At 33.2% G+C, this 15,755-nt stretch overlaps 2 protein-coding genes across 2 annotated transcripts; one reads left to right on the top strand and one right to left on the bottom strand.

The window, feature by feature from the left end:
• Window positions 1–450: 450 nt before the first annotated feature.
• On the top strand, window positions 451–3,341 carry LOC139845259 (ubiquinol oxidase, mitochondrial). The gene is made up of 4 exons (XM_071835508.1): window positions 451–877; window positions 1,923–2,051; window positions 2,215–2,703; window positions 3,067–3,341. The coding sequence occupies exons 1-4, from the start codon at window positions 551–553 to the stop codon at window positions 3,124–3,126; spliced, it is 1,005 nt and encodes a 334-aa protein (XP_071691609.1). The 5' UTR covers window positions 451–550; the 3' UTR covers window positions 3,127–3,341.
• A 9,607-nt stretch (window positions 3,342–12,948) lies between these two features.
• On the bottom strand, window positions 12,949–14,096 carry LOC139845258 (probable E3 ubiquitin-protein ligase RHC1A). Its single transcript, XM_071835507.1, has one exon. It carries the CDS (start codon window positions 14,080–14,082, stop codon window positions 13,261–13,263), a length of 822 nt encoding a protein of 273 aa, XP_071691608.1. The 5' UTR covers window positions 14,083–14,096; the 3' UTR covers window positions 12,949–13,260.
• Between the last annotated feature and the right edge of the window lie 1,659 nt (window positions 14,097–15,755).

The following is a 15,755-nucleotide window of genomic DNA, read 5'->3' as shown; positions in this document are numbered from 1 at the left end:
ACAAGTGTCATCTACAATCTCTCTTTTAAATTATATTTCATATTCATATTTTTTTTATGTATATGATTTAGTAATAAGTTGAATTTGTATGGATAAATTATTGCTCGAAAAAGATTTCACTATCGTTTGAAAGAGACCAAAGTTTGAATAGTCGATTTGTATGACACATCCTTGGCACGTGCACCATCCAGAAACCACGGCACATAACTTCTCCACTGTCAAACATCCCCCATGAACTTGGGGCCAAAGAAATGGAAGGGTACTACAGTAAATATGTGTTAATTCAAGGGCTTACTCGTCATTTCATTACCATTTCTTATCAACATCGTGCCTCAAGTAGTTTGTACGGTACAACTTCAGTACACCATAACTAATTTACAAAAATCTCAAACCGTAGACCGCGAAGCACGCAATCAAAAAATTCCTACAAAATACGGTTATTATTTTACTCTGTTTCTTCCAATTAACATACGGAACTGTGTAGAACGATCTGAAAACTGAATCAAACTTTACGTCCAAACCTAAACCCTAACTAACCCCCTCAAACAAAATGAATAGATTACTTGCGAATTCAGTTTTGAGTAGGCGCCTCGTCAACAACGGACGGAATTTCACCGGAGGAAACATTTTACTGTCTCCGGAGAACGCCGTTACAGCGGTTATCGTTAAGGATCATGATTTTGGAAGCTTTCAGTGGCGAAGGATGATGAGTTCAGCGGCGGAACCGGCAGCGGAGGCGCCGTCGGTGAAGCAAGCTGATGCCGGAGGTGAGAAGAAGGAAGGTGGAGATAAGGATTTGGTTTCGAGTTATTGGGGGATTTCGAGATCGAAGATCACCAGAGAGGATGGTACTGAGTGGCCGTGGAACTGTTTTATGGTGATTTACTTAAACTTTTTACTGGTTTTGATCGTATTTTGATTTATGTTGACCATTTGATTGCTTATAGTTTTTTATACACATACTGCATACATGATTGAATACTATACGTGACGTGGATTTTAGATCTCGAATTTTATCATTCTAGATTAACAGATTGCAAGTTTGCATATATATGAATTTGCGTTATTTGTCAAATGTTTTGAAAGCAATAGTTGGAACTGTGTATAGGTTAATTTGCTAAATTTTACGGCGGATAAAAATTTTTCTATTAAAAGGATTTACACATTAATTGGATTCCATCCTCGAGACTGATGTGTTTATTGTTTATATGTTAAAAAGAAGGGACGATCAAGGAGATTTTCATAATATTTTAGTATTGTCAGTATAATTTACATATTTTAAATCTGTATCTTTAGAAATATTATATTACTCCGTATTATGATATGTTAAAAAGTGTCCACTCCGTGATTAAATAGCAAAAATAAGTGGACCACTTTAGAATCCTACGATTATCCGGTGTTTATCAATAGCTGTTTAAAAAAATATGGTGTCTTTTTTTTTTTTTTTTTTTTTTTAAAGATTGCCTAGTTTAATTTCTATGTTTCCATTTTTTCAATTACGTTAATAGTTTAAAGATACTGTGCTATCGGACTTCAGTTTTTATTTTCTGAAATATGTATGGTAGGTTTGTGATGAGGATGAGGCAGTACACAGAAGCATTGTACTGTGGTCAGGCATAAATTCATGATCTTTTAATCATTTGAACATTTGAGTTTTTTTTGTTTTTTTTGTTTTTTAACTTATTGAAAATATAATTAATCGATCAACATGCTCTCCAAATACAGATCACAATAAAATGCATCCAAGTTGATGTATAACTACCTCGATTAACATTACATAGTTCTGGATGTTATGGTGGCACGTCAATCTGCTGCATGTTTCATTTTTTTCGTTGAGATTTTTTGAGCAAATTAATTACTTTTTATCCTCATAATTATATGGACTTCTTGGGTACTGATTATGTTTCTCTCTTGCTTTATAGCCATGGGATACCTATCAATCGAACTTGTCAATTGATCTCAGTAAGCACCATGTACCAAAAAGCTTTGCTGATAGATTCGCTTATAGAACAGTTAAACTAATGAGAATTCCAACTGATATATTTTTCCAGGTACTTTTCTTCCTTAATCTCTACTAATAATTACTTATAATCTACTAGCTAAAGTCCAACGTAGTCTGATACTAGGCTTTGATTCTAAAGAATGCAAATATATACATATATTTATATTAAATCAGCGAAATGGATTATTGTTTAAAAAATGTTTATGTTTCAGAGGCGATATGGATGCCGTGCAATGATGCTTGAAACCGTAGCAGCTGTACCCGGTATGGTAGGCGGAATGCTACTGCACCTGAGATCGCTACGCAAGTTTCAACAAAGTGGCGGTTGGATCAAAGCGTTGCTTGAAGAAGCTGAGAATGAGAGGATGCATCTCATGACAATGGTAGAACTTGTGAAACCCAAATGGTATGAACGACTTCTGGTTCTAGCAGTCCAGGGTGTTTTCTTCAACGCGTTCTTTGTTATATACATGTTATCCCCGAAGATGGCACACAGAATCGTTGGGTATCTTGAAGAAGAGGCGGTTCATTCGTATACAGAGTTTTTAAAGGACATTGAGAGTGGTGCAATTGAAAATGTTGCAGCTCCTGCTATTGCTATTGACTATTGGAGGTTGCCAAAAGATTCGACATTGAAAGATGTCATAACTGTTATCCGAGCCGACGAAGCTCATCATCGTGATGTCAATCACTTTGCTTCTGTAAGTACAGGAAACCAACTTGGCATCAGGTGGTGTGGGGGGTAAACGGGTCAAAATAAGTTGGTCATAATGGGAACTTGCAGGTGCATGTCAAAATGGGTCGGTTGGGCTGACTAGTAAAACTTTTTGTCTAAATCCTTTGTTTTGGCTAAAACTGTGACGTTCTAATCCTATCTTCCCCCACCTATATTCATCAAATGAACTTCGTTTTACTATTAATGATCCATTTCGGCTTGGACAGTTCCCTTTAATTTGTTCTTTTTTTTTCGCTCGTGAAGATAAACCAAATATTTGGCACATATAATTTAGAAAAGTGACTTCATAAATATGAATGCTTTGATGACGGTTTGTTAATTATTTCAGGACATCCATTTCCAGGGTAAGGAACTGAGGGAGGCTCCGGCGCCTGTTGGTTACCATTAAATCCATTTGCATATATAGAGATACATGCCCACATTTTGTTACAGGATTTAAAGTATCTTGTTATGTCTATTTCAAATCAAGCAAACTAGTTCATAAATCTTTTATATTCCACTGTTTCAGTTGGCATAATTGTGAGCTCAACATTCAAAAGATTGTGGATTTCTATCCGGTGTTGTTTGGATTAATAATAAAGTTTTTATTTTTATTTTGTAGAACACTTTATTGCAGTTGCACGTATACATAGACAAACCAAATCTACGGCAAATTGTTTGCTGACAACATGTACTATGTTTTGAAAGTTTCAGCTGTAACTACAGGGAAGGATCTACCTGTTCATCAGAGTCATACTGTTCAAGAATGTTAGTGGCTTTACGTCGAAATACCAATCAAAAGTAGGTTAAGCGGGTATTGAATCCGCAAGGAGTGTGGTTATAGTGTTTGAGCAAGAAAAGTAAGTTTCAAGTTAGGTTTGAATTGAATTAACTAAAACTGAAATTGCTTAAGAAAACTAATAAAAATGTATCTAAAATGAAAGTAATTCAACAATTTCGTGTTTTATTTTATATAAAATAATATATAATATATAATATCATATGAGAAGCAATGACTTGTGTTTTTTTTTATACCAAAAGATAAAAATTTTAAGTGGTCAGAATATCACCTATTATGGTGTTTATCAGTGGTGGTATACAATCGGTTTACCCGGACTAACTCTACTCGTGATTTTAAGCTATCTTGTCGTAAAATAAAATAAAATTACTTCGAATTTCTCCCTTTTTAGAATGGATCCAAGCCCTTTTATCAGACTTTGACTTTTCAATTGCATATATTAGATACGGCTATCCGATTACAACTTGTTTTTGACTTCTCAAAACACCCAAGAGAAATGGGAGTAAAGAAATTTTAGTTTCGGGGCAGACCATTATCAAGTTTGCATTAAATACAAATAAATTCAATACATTTCAGGTATGTTTTTCAAATCGCCTCCTTAATCCCTAAATTGGACTACACACAAATTATTGAATTTCTAATTTATCTTACAATGACCAAATAAATAAATCTATCTATATCTATATCTATATCTATATCTATATCTATCTATCTATCTATATCTATCTATACTCTATACTATACATTAAAAGAAAAGACTAATTGAGATATATTAAAATATTAACTTCTAATCTAGACCATTGAATCCAATAAAAGACAACCATTACCCATACTTGATCACCATTAGATCTAATTATAAGCTTATAACTATTTTCACCACTCACTTTTTCCTAAATACCCTTCAACAAACGCGGGCAAGAATTGTTTTCGCAACACCCATTCAGACACACACAAACTCAAAATTAGGGTTAAACTCTAACAAGTTTTCCCCTAATCAAGGTTTCGCCTATGTTAATTCATCAATTTCGCCTATGTTAATTCTCTATCAAAATTGCGGGTTGATTTCCAATGAACAAGGTATTGTTAATTCATCAATTACTAAATCAGAATCGTAATCTGAGATTTTACGATGTTTTTCTTTTCTGAGATTTTGTCCAATGAACAAGGTATCGTTTTTTCTGAGATTCATCTAGGGTTCAGTTTAATTGTCTATATCTAAACTTTAAACTCTGAGATTTTACCATCGTTTTTTTTTTTTTTTGGTTGTTTATGGTATATCTATCTATAGATGTTTGATGTCAATATCTATCTATCAAAAAATTGAATTTTGTTTCTGGTTGTCTATATCTATCCATCGTAATACCGATTTCATGGTTGTTTATGGTATATCTATCTATAGATGTTGTTAGTAAAGATTGGATATCATTCTTATACATTAACAAATAAGTTAAACGGGTTGTGATAAATTATTGGGTTTACTTGATACGGGTGTAATGGGTTGAAAGTGGTCAAACTGGGTTAAGCTAAATGATACGGGTGTAAGATGTTGACAAACTGATATTGTTTGCAAATTTGGGCACAAGAACTTTACTTTGTGCTATGTCACCAAATCAATAACGTAACCCTACATTTATTTAAAAATAGATCATTACGAGCTACGTAGTATATATTATTTATCATATCAAAGGTAAGCTGTAACGACTGTTTGGCGTGTTACAGTAATAAATAATTAAAGATCTATGGTTTTATCATAGCCTTTTCAATTTGCAACTGGAATAGATAACATTTCGAGACACAATACCTTTCCCACAAGCACCCGGGTTATCCGAATTTTAATATCCATAACACCATGGTCAGACTAGCACCCATATATTGAAATACTTCACTCCTATTTACTTTTATTTCTTAATTTGTTTGGAACTTCCCCATGTTAAATGTAGACATAGATAAGAGATTTTTGTTACAACTTCTTTTACGAGTGATAAATATAGATGTACACAAGTCAATGCCACTCGGTCATATGGTAAGAACTACATGTATCACACCGTAATAGATAGGTCACTTACATGGATCTCTATTATTGCGTCTAATTTTAATCACATACGTCATCAGTTGTGTGAAAGTACAATTATATCGAATTAGCATGCTTCAACTTTTATCCTTAACATCCAGAAGCAAGAAAGAGAAATGGAGGCAGACCGGGTTAATTATGCACGAAAAATCTGTTAAAATGGGTCATTTTTGTAGTAGTCATAATTGGTCGGGCTGTGTCTGGATGACCTACAAATGCTTATTATCCATGATTTAAATTTTAAAAGCAACATATCACAATATAGATTTTTAGATAAAAACGTATTTAAGCGGTGTATGGTATCAATGGAGATGGCTTTCACTTTTCAGTCCATATAACATGTTTGACCCATCAGATTATACTCTAGATAAATCAGAACCCAAATAGACCCATTTATGATAAACATGTCATTAGTGTTACGTCTAGATGTAATGAATGAGATTGTTATTTTTTGTTTATTAGTTTGGCTATTTTCTCTTGTAGTGGATGGCGTTCGAGGAATACAAAGCTCAATCTTTCGTGCAAAAGCATGATCTTCTCAACCAAGGTCTGCACGATCTTCTAAACAAAGGGGTGCGTGGCTAAGATTTTTAGGAGCTTGATAGCTTATTGCATTACCTTGAACTACATGTATAAACAAAAGGTGGCTATTTGAAATCATTATTTTGTATATATAATTGCTTCTTTATCTATTCATGCTTTGGAAAAATCATTCAGCTTATTGCAATAAGACCACAACAAGTACTTGCTGCTCTTCTTTTTAGTATAGTGGTAAGCATCGCTATGCCTCTACTTTCATTATTCCTTCAATTTTTAAATATTACACTTTTAAACATATGCTGTTTCTAAATTCATACCTATGATGATAGTACTTGTGTGGTCGATTGATAGGGTAAATATCGATTTAGTGAAGATCGCTTTTGTGATCACATCAGCATTTGTTCTTGTATATAGCAACCCTTTAGAGAAGATCGATTTCAGCCGTCATTGAAGAAGACATCACGTTTTTAACACCAATACGGATGGATTCTTAAATGCAAAGGTATGTCAATGTGTCTACAGCAGCTGATGTTCTTGCAGATTTGTTCGTGTTAGCAAAGGTTTATTTTACCCATCATTCGAGAAGACAACACGTTTCAGAGAACATTAACATTATATGGATGGATTTTTTGTTGCAAATGTATGTACACATATACCAACTACTCACATATATATGATGTAAAACATATGTTAGTATTACACAATCTATACATATATATGATGTAAAACATATGTTAGTATTACACAATCTATACTTAAATACATCCATATGGGTCAGATTAATTCATTTAAACTTTAGCATCACAATCAAAAACATGATTCTGTAGACAGTTGGCGAAGTCACTTTTTTTTAGCCCATTATATTTGTTATAGGTTGATGTAATTATTGGCAACCCTGGAAAGACTATAAAAATTTGTAGACTCTATAAGGAGTACACATTCAGGTAGTATGTGAGATGCTTTAGTGGGTACTTTAACTGTCCCAGGTGGCCAGGTTTTATTAGATGCAGTTATATAGTACAAGCAAAAACTGAATTAAATCCAAATCAAAAGTGGCAGGTAAATGGACTATGGAGCTCTTAGGTCGACAACTCAACTGAATAAAACGCGAATGAATAAGAACAGTGATTTTTTCATCACTTCAATGATTTGAGCAAAAGAAAACGATTATTGGAAGAAGGTTTCAACAGAGGTATATAATAATATTGCATTTATTATATTGTCTAACATGGAAATTGTATAACTTCAAAAATTTGGTAAAGAAAATATCTTCATCTCACATCGATTACATTAATCGGCCGAAGTGTTTAACCTTTTAACTTATTTTGTTCCGAAATTGCAGATGGGACCTTTCTTTATTGACCGAATAGACTACAACACTCCTCATCTGTTTCAAAACGAGGTAGATCTCTATCTTTATAACACATATTTACGTTAGGCTATAGTTGACTTATAGGTTCAGTCTGTAGTGACCCGAACTTTTCCATGTTTATATATATTAATTGAGATTGATATTTACATGATTAAATGTTTCCAACATGTTAAGCAATCAAACTTGTTAAGACTTGATTAATTGAAATATGTTTCATATAGACAATTGACCACCCAAGTTGATCGGTGATTCACGAACGTTAAAACTTGTAAAAACTATATGATGACATATATATGGATATATATATATATAGTTAACATGATACTATGATAAGAAAACATATCATAAAGTATATTAACAATGAACTACATATGTAAAAACAAGACTACTAACTTAATGATTTTTAAACGAGACATATATGTAACGATTATCGTTGTAAAGACATTTAATGTATATATATCATATTAAGAGATATTCATACATGATAATATAATAATTTAAAATCTCATTTGATATTATAAACATTGGGTTAACAACATTTAACAAGATCGTTAACCTAAAGGTTTCAAAACAACACTTACATGTAACGACTAACGATGACTTAACGACTCAGTTAAAATGTATATACATGTAGTGTTTTAATATGTATTTATACACTTTTGAAAGACTTCAATACACTTATCAAAATACTTCTACTTAACAAAAATGCTTACAATTACATCCTCGTTCAGTTTCATCAACAATTCTACTAGTATGCACCCGTATTCGTACTCGTACAATACACATCTTTTAGATGTATGTACTATTGGTATATACACTCCAATGATCAGCTCTTAGCAGCCCATATGAGTCACCTAACACATGTGGGAACCATCATTTGGCAACTAGCATGAAATATCTCATAAAATTACAAAAATATGAGTAATCATTCATGACTTATTTACATGAAAACAAAATTACATATCCTTTATATCTAATCCATACACCAACGACCAAAAACACCTACAAACACTTTCATTCTTCAATTTTCTTCATCTAATTGATCTCTCTCAAGTTCTATCTTCAAGTTCTAAGTGTTCTTCATAAATTCCAAAAGTTCTAGTTTCATAAAATCATGAATACTTTCAAGTTTGCTAGCTCACTTCCAATCTTGTAAGGTGATCATCCAACCTCAAGAAATCTTTGTTTCTTACAGTAGGTTATCATTCTAATACAAGGTAATAATCATATTCAAACTTTGGTTCAATTTCTATAACTATAACAATCTTATTTCAAGTGATGATCTTACTTGAACTTGTTTTCGTGTCATGATTCTGCTTCAAGAACTTCGAGCCATCCAAGGATCCGTTGAAGCTAGATCCATTTTTCTCTTTTCCAGTAGGTTTATCCAAGGAACTTAAGGTAGTAATGATGTTCATAACATCATTCGATTCATACATATAAAGCTATCTTATTCGAAGGTTTAAACTTGTAATCACTAGAACATAGTTTAGTTAATTCTAAACTTGTTCGCAAACAAAAGTTAATCCTTCTAACTTGACTTTTAAAATCAACTAAACACATGTTCTATATCTATATGATATGCTAACTTAATGATTTAAAACCTGGAAACACGAAAAACACCGTAAAACCGGATTTATGCCGTCGTAGTAACACCGCGGGCTGTTTTGGGTTAGTTAATTAAAAACTATGATAAACTTTGATTTAAAAGTTGTTATTCTGAGAAAATGATTTTTATTATGAACATGAAACTATATCCAAAAATTATGGTTAAACTCAAAGTGGAAGTATGTTTTCTAAAATGGTCATCTAGACGTCGTTCTTTCGACTGAAATGACTACCTTTACAAAAACGACTTGTAACTTATTTTTCCGACTATAAACCTATACTTTTCTGTTTAGATTCATAAAATAGAGTTCAATATGAAACCATAGCAATTTGATTCACTCAAAACGGATTTAAAATGAAGAAGTTATGGGTAAAACAAGATTGGATAATTTTTCTCATTTTAGCTACGTGAAAATTGGTAACAAATCTATTCCAACCATAACTTAATCAACTTGTATTGTATATTATGTAATCTTGAGATACCATAGACACGTATACAATGTTTCGACCTATCATGTCGACACATCTATATATATTTCGGAACAACCATAGACACTCTATATGTGAATGTTGGAGTTAGCTATACAGGGTTGAGGTTGATTCCAAAATATATATAGTTTGAGTTGTAATCAATACTGAGATACGTATACACTGGGTCGTGGATTGATTCAAGATAATATTTATCGATTTATTTCTGTACATCTAACTGTGGACAACTAGTTGTAGGTTACTAACGAGGACAGCTGACTTAATAAACTTAAAACATCAAAATATATTAAAAGTGTTGTAAATATATTTTGAACATACTTTGATATATATGTATATATTGTTATAGGTTCGTGAATCAACCAGTGGCCAAGTCTTACTTCCCGACGAAGTAAAAATCTGTGAAAGTGAGTTATAGTCCCACTTTTAAAATCTAATATTTTTGGGATGAGAATACATGCAGGTTTTATAAATGATTTACAAAATAGACACAAGTACGTGAAACTACATTCTATGGTTGAATTATCGAAATCGAATATGCCCCTTTTTTATTAAGTCTGGTAATCTAAGAATTAGGGAACAGACACCCTAATTGACGCGAATCCTAAAGATAGATCTATTGGGCCTAACAAACCCCATCCAAAGTACCGGATGCTTTAGTACTTCGAAATTTATATCATATCCGAAGGGTGTCCCGGAATGATGGGGATATTCTTATATATGCATCTTGTTATTGTCGGTTACCAGGTGTTCACCATATGAATGATTTTTATCTCTATGTATGGGATGTGTATTGAAATATGAAATCTTGTGGTCTATTGTTACGATTTGATATATATAGGTTAAACCTATAACTCACCAACATTTTTGTTGACGTTTAAAGCATGTTTATTCTCAGGTGAATATTAAGAGCTTCCGCTGTTGCATACTAAAATAAGGACAAGATTTGGAGTCCATGTTTGTATGATATTGTGTAAAAACTGCATTCAAGAAACTGATTTCGATGTAACATATTTGTATTGTAAACCATTATGTAATGGTCGTGTGTAAACAGGATATTTTAGATTATCATTATTTGATAATCTACGTAAAGCTTTTTAAACCTTTATTTATGAAATAAAGGGTATGGTTTGTTTTAAAAAGGAATGCAGTCTTTGAAAAACGTCTCATATAGAGGTCAAAACCTCGCAACGAAATCAATTAATATGGAACGTTTTTAATCAATAAGAACGGGACATTTCATAGTCGGTGCTCAATTTAGGACATGAAGATGAATAAAGTAAGACCTGGAAATTTTAAAAGCAATTTTGGTATGAAGCCCATCGTTGTTGTGACTGAAAAGGTTTTATATACAAAAAAAGCTTCTTTGTGGTAATAATCTACAAATCCTGAGAGATTGTGATTCAAATGGCTTTGTTTTTTTACGTAATCTTGAATAAGTGTATATGTTCACGGATTCTCTTTGTATATGTTCATTTGACAGCTTGGAAACCCATTTTTGTATAAGTGTTAGTTCTTTGCATACAACCTCAATTGTGCATTCTTTATGATCAAACTTTTATTGTTGTTGACATTGCAAGTTGGGTGGGTTTTCACTGATTCATGTTGAAACGGGTCACAAAAGAATTAACGATTACAAAATATCAGAACATGTTACAAAACTGTATGAATAAGTGATACTTGATTCTATACTTGATCCAACTTTTTAGCCATATATTTACATCTTATTTTTAAAACAATTCTTTGAAATGCAAATACACCTTTTATTTATATGCATTTTTTTTTTTTACTAAAGGCATTCACATCTTATCTTCATGAAAGGTGAAAGGTCTGTTACATTCAGCTCTTGCAAAAAAGTTTTTAGTGAAACAATGAGGAAAACGTTCAGATATCATGGCTTAATAATATAGGACAATATAATTGTATTTATTTGCTAAGATAAGGTGACAAATTTATAATGGTTCACATAAAATAGAGAACGTGAACATTGGGGTTCAAAAACAAAAGCTATGTAGTTGTTTAATTTCATTTAAACTTTTTGTTAAACATGGTAGAGGTTGTCCTACGAAGGACTATGTAACTCGATCCTTCCTTTCTTCCATCTCGATGATCACAAGTTGTCGTTCTCTGTATCATTTTCATTTTTTCACTGAGGCGATACATTATATAGGTACTGTCATGGACGAAAAGGTGTTCATTAGGCATAAATGAAGATGATTGTTTGCGGGCAATTAGTAAGTATTGTGTTTGTGATTTATACAAATTATTGTTATAGTGGAATTAATAAGTGTTTTACATGTGAATGTATAGGTAGAATTTACCTTTTTACATCTAAATGGGTTAATTAATATGATCTGAAGTGAGATTGGTCAATTTTATTAGTTCAGAGTCATTAAAGGTTGCTTAAAGAAGTTAAAGTGTACCTTCAGTTTTAGAGGTGTCTTGCATTGGATATCGCTATAGGGATGTGGCAATTGTTTTTTCCAGAAAAGCAGTGGTCATAAGTCGATCACTTAGTACAGATTTTTACAAGTAGCATGATCATATTATTCATTATTTTCAATATAACTTCTATCAATTATTTATCATTCATTATTTTCTATATAACTTATCACGTTATTTTATCAACTATCTTTTCTTAGTAATAATTTTAACATTACTTTTATTCAGTATGTTTTTAATACTTTATTTATCACTACTATTTGGTTCTATTTCTCGATTTGCATACATTTGTATCTATAAATTTTTTCTGTAGAATAAATTTATGCAGTCATACATAATATATCACATTAGTAATTTTATTGCTGAAACCCGCAAATTTTGCGGGTCTTAAGCTAGTAAGTATTGATAAGAACACAAATTTTAAGTTGAGATCATACGTAATAAATAAATATAATATCATCATAATTCTTGTTTACACAAATTAAATTAAAAATCAGTTAAAATAACTACTCCGTATTAAATCTTAAACCTTAGTTTACAAAAGTGATTACACAAGGAGTTTAGCCTTCCCTTACTAATTACTATGGTCGAAATCATCTTGATTGATGAAATCTTCATGGTATTCAAACCTTAATTGTTGATGATTGATGATATATAGTGGTGATGTTGACTATGGTTAATTAGAGTTTAACATCTTTTTAATTTTCTCTCCTTCAGTCACACCTAAATATAAATATAACATATGATGATCTATGAAATATGATATGTTACAAAAGAGGACTATGTTTTGACTAAATCCTGTTAAATATCTAATTCACTTGCACTTTAATTGATCTTATGACCGTGCAGTGTTCTGTGTATGGCTGTATGCTTATAACTTGTAAGTCCTTTCATCGAGTCATCAATAATAACGTTAAAGAAAGTGCAGTTCACGGATGTAATACGGTACACAAAGCAGTTCAACATTACGCTTCAAACGAAATGCTGCAGATTTCAGGATTTTCACATACATAACGGGGAATACTGATCACCATTTACAAGGGTTACATAGATGATTATCATTTTATTTATGGATATAGAAACGTACAGATAATGAGACCCAAACCAAAACCAAAACCAAAACCAACTTCCAGGATTCCATTTTCAATGTCAGGCCAACAGACTAGCACATAGACAAAGCAGCTATAGTAATTGTTGCCATAGTCGGTTTCAGTTCAGTTCAAGATTAAAAAGGCCAGAAAAACGATAATGGGTTCCTCCTTCCCCTAAAATGTTCCCCGTTTTCTTCACCACTACCATCACCACTGCTGCTGCTGCTTCCCCTAGTTGTACCCTGAGCTGGCAGCTCCACCCGACAAACAGGGCAAGAATTATGCTGAACCAACCAGGGCTCGATGCAACCTGAATGATAGATATGGTTGCATGGCATTTGCCTAGCCTCAGATCCCAATTCAAATTCATCTTTACAAACTGGGCAGTGAGAATCAGTGTTAAGGTGTCTATATGAGATCTTAATAGTGGGCATAGAATCAATTGCTGAACGTGTTGCTGGTGGTGGACCATGTCTACCATCATTCACTGTAAGTTGTTCGATCAGTTCTTGTAATCCGGGACCCATAAGAATGTTACTGACATTAGACCGCCTTGGACCTGGTGGTGCACCATTGAAAAAGAACTCAAATCTATCATTGGGGGACATCCGAGCCTGGCCTTGACCATCAATGAAGAACCATGGAACGACACCATGTTCCGGGACGAGCCCAGATCGCCTTCTTATGTCAAAATTTGGGTTTCTTCCTGCCATTCTGTGTCTTATTAACTGGGAAAAAGCATCCATGACTCTGTTTCTTGGGTCTGGAAATGGTTCCATTAACCCGTAATCGGAAGGCTCGTGTGCATGAGTAGGCCCAATGTCTCCAGGCTCAAACACCTCACTTAGTTCTTGCACGAATCCTCCAGAGCAATACTGGCAAACCGGATTACGACCCCGAAGACGGACTGCTCGCTGGCATTGGTAGCACCAATGCGTATAGCCGCCGCTTGACATTGCTTGTCAGTGACAGGTGTCAGAATCTCAGGCCTAAAAACCCAAATGAATGCTGTATTCAAGGATAATAGGATTGTTAATATTTTTCATAACAAATTTCATGGCAAAGGAGCACATAGAAACAACATTCGTACATAACTAAAAGCAGAATAAAAACAGCTCGTAATCACATGAACAGACATTAAACCAAGAAACCCCAAATAAGGAGAAGAGAACCTGCCAGTGATTAAAACATCGACAGTTAATGATAATGAAAAGACTAATAAAAATAGCATCTTTATGCCCTAATGAAGGACCATTTAATTATAGGAAGTTTCATAGAGCATAATGTATTCACTCGAACAATCTTTAAACAAATTAATCCTGGAAAGAGAAGAAAATGCTAGGTCATGAATGTAAGAGTGGTATCTTTAAACCCAACATAGCAATCATATAGTGCTTGAAGAAAATACGTCAACCGCAAACCCCGAATATGAATCATAAATAATATACCACGGATTCTTACTTAAACTAAAGGAGATGAAGATGAAGTCGTTGCCAAACATAGTGAATTTAAGGGTCACCAGAGAGACTTTATATATAGAGATCAATAGATATACGGGAAAAAAGAGAAAAGAAACACGAAAATGATAATTAACTAACGATCACAAAAAAAAAAAAGTTACCAACGAGATGATAGCGAACGAGAATTATGGGATATATGGCAAAGGACCTCCTTTCAAGATACATGAGTCTCTGTTCTTGAATAAGACAGAAACAAAGACAAAGTGAAATTCCCCCGTCCCTAAAATTTTATAAAAAAGAGAAGAGAATATTTGAGCACTTCCTAAAATAAACAATAGATTGTCACTATTACAAGACCACCCTTGTGCACTAGCCTTTTCTTTTATAAAGTAAGGATAAGTTTGGTGTACTTGTGACCTCTTCTAAACTTTTATTCTCTTCCCTACTTATAAACATGATAAAAGAAAGGAATCTAACTTTCTGTCCTAAACCCTTATACAAGATAGAAGAAATCTTAGAAATACATTATCTAAGTTTCTTTTCTGTATAACTCTCGTATCGCTCGCATGTAGAAGAATCTATACATAACTGAAATCCCTACTGCCACATAAGAAAAATTTCCGTTACAGAGATTTCACACGTAGACCGTCACAAACAGCACATCACCTCAACGCATAGATAAGGAGACAAAAAGATTCCCAAGCCTGACTCAGATAACCTTCGCGAACAACTAGTTACCAACAAAGCAAGTAACTTATGAAATTATACTTAGTGTGTTGACAAAGTCTGCTAAAGTCAACTTCAGATACAGCAGACTCAATGGTTCTAAACACCTCAGCAAATCAAGTGCCATCCATCACCAACAAACAAACACACACACACAGTGATCATATACATAGCATTGTATATGTATATTTTATTGGCTAAAGGCCAAAAGCAGAAGTTACGCGAACTATAATAAAAAGGTGTGGAATATCCGCTGAAAATAAGTATAACGGTTATGTTTCCGCTTTAATAAAAGACTGCGGTTTAATCCGCTAAGTTTCCGCGGATAGTTAAGCAATCCGCAGACCGCGGATATTTCGAATACTATAAATAGAGAGCATGGCCTCTCATTTATAGGTTGTTGATTCTCTGCCATTTGCCTAGACCTTTGTGATTTTCACTTG

This window comes from Rutidosis leptorrhynchoides, chromosome 4 (genome assembly GCF_046630445.1).
Source record: "Rutidosis leptorrhynchoides isolate AG116_Rl617_1_P2 chromosome 4, CSIRO_AGI_Rlap_v1, whole genome shotgun sequence".
Classification (NCBI taxonomy): Eukaryota; Viridiplantae; Streptophyta; class Magnoliopsida; order Asterales; family Asteraceae; genus Rutidosis; species Rutidosis leptorrhynchoides.
Note: the sequence above shows the minus strand (reverse complement) of the source record. Positions and strands in the feature narration are given on the sequence as shown.

Bases quoted from the DNA above. Each gene is read 5' to 3' on its own strand.
- LOC139845258 (XM_071835507.1), bottom strand. From the start codon at position 14,082: ATGTCAAGCGGCGGCTATACGCATTGGTGCTACCAATGCCAGCGAGCA.
- LOC139845259 (XM_071835508.1), top strand. From the start codon at position 551: ATGAATAGATTACTTGCGAATTCAGTTTTGAGTAGGCGCCTCGTCAAC. The intron at 878-1,922 runs GTGATTTACTTA...CTTGCTTTATAG, and splicing joins GGCCGTGGAACTGTTTTATG to CCATGGGATACCTATCAATC. The intron at 2,704-3,066 runs GTAAGTACAGGA...TAATTATTTCAG, and splicing joins ATGTCAATCACTTTGCTTCT to GACATCCATTTCCAGGGTAA.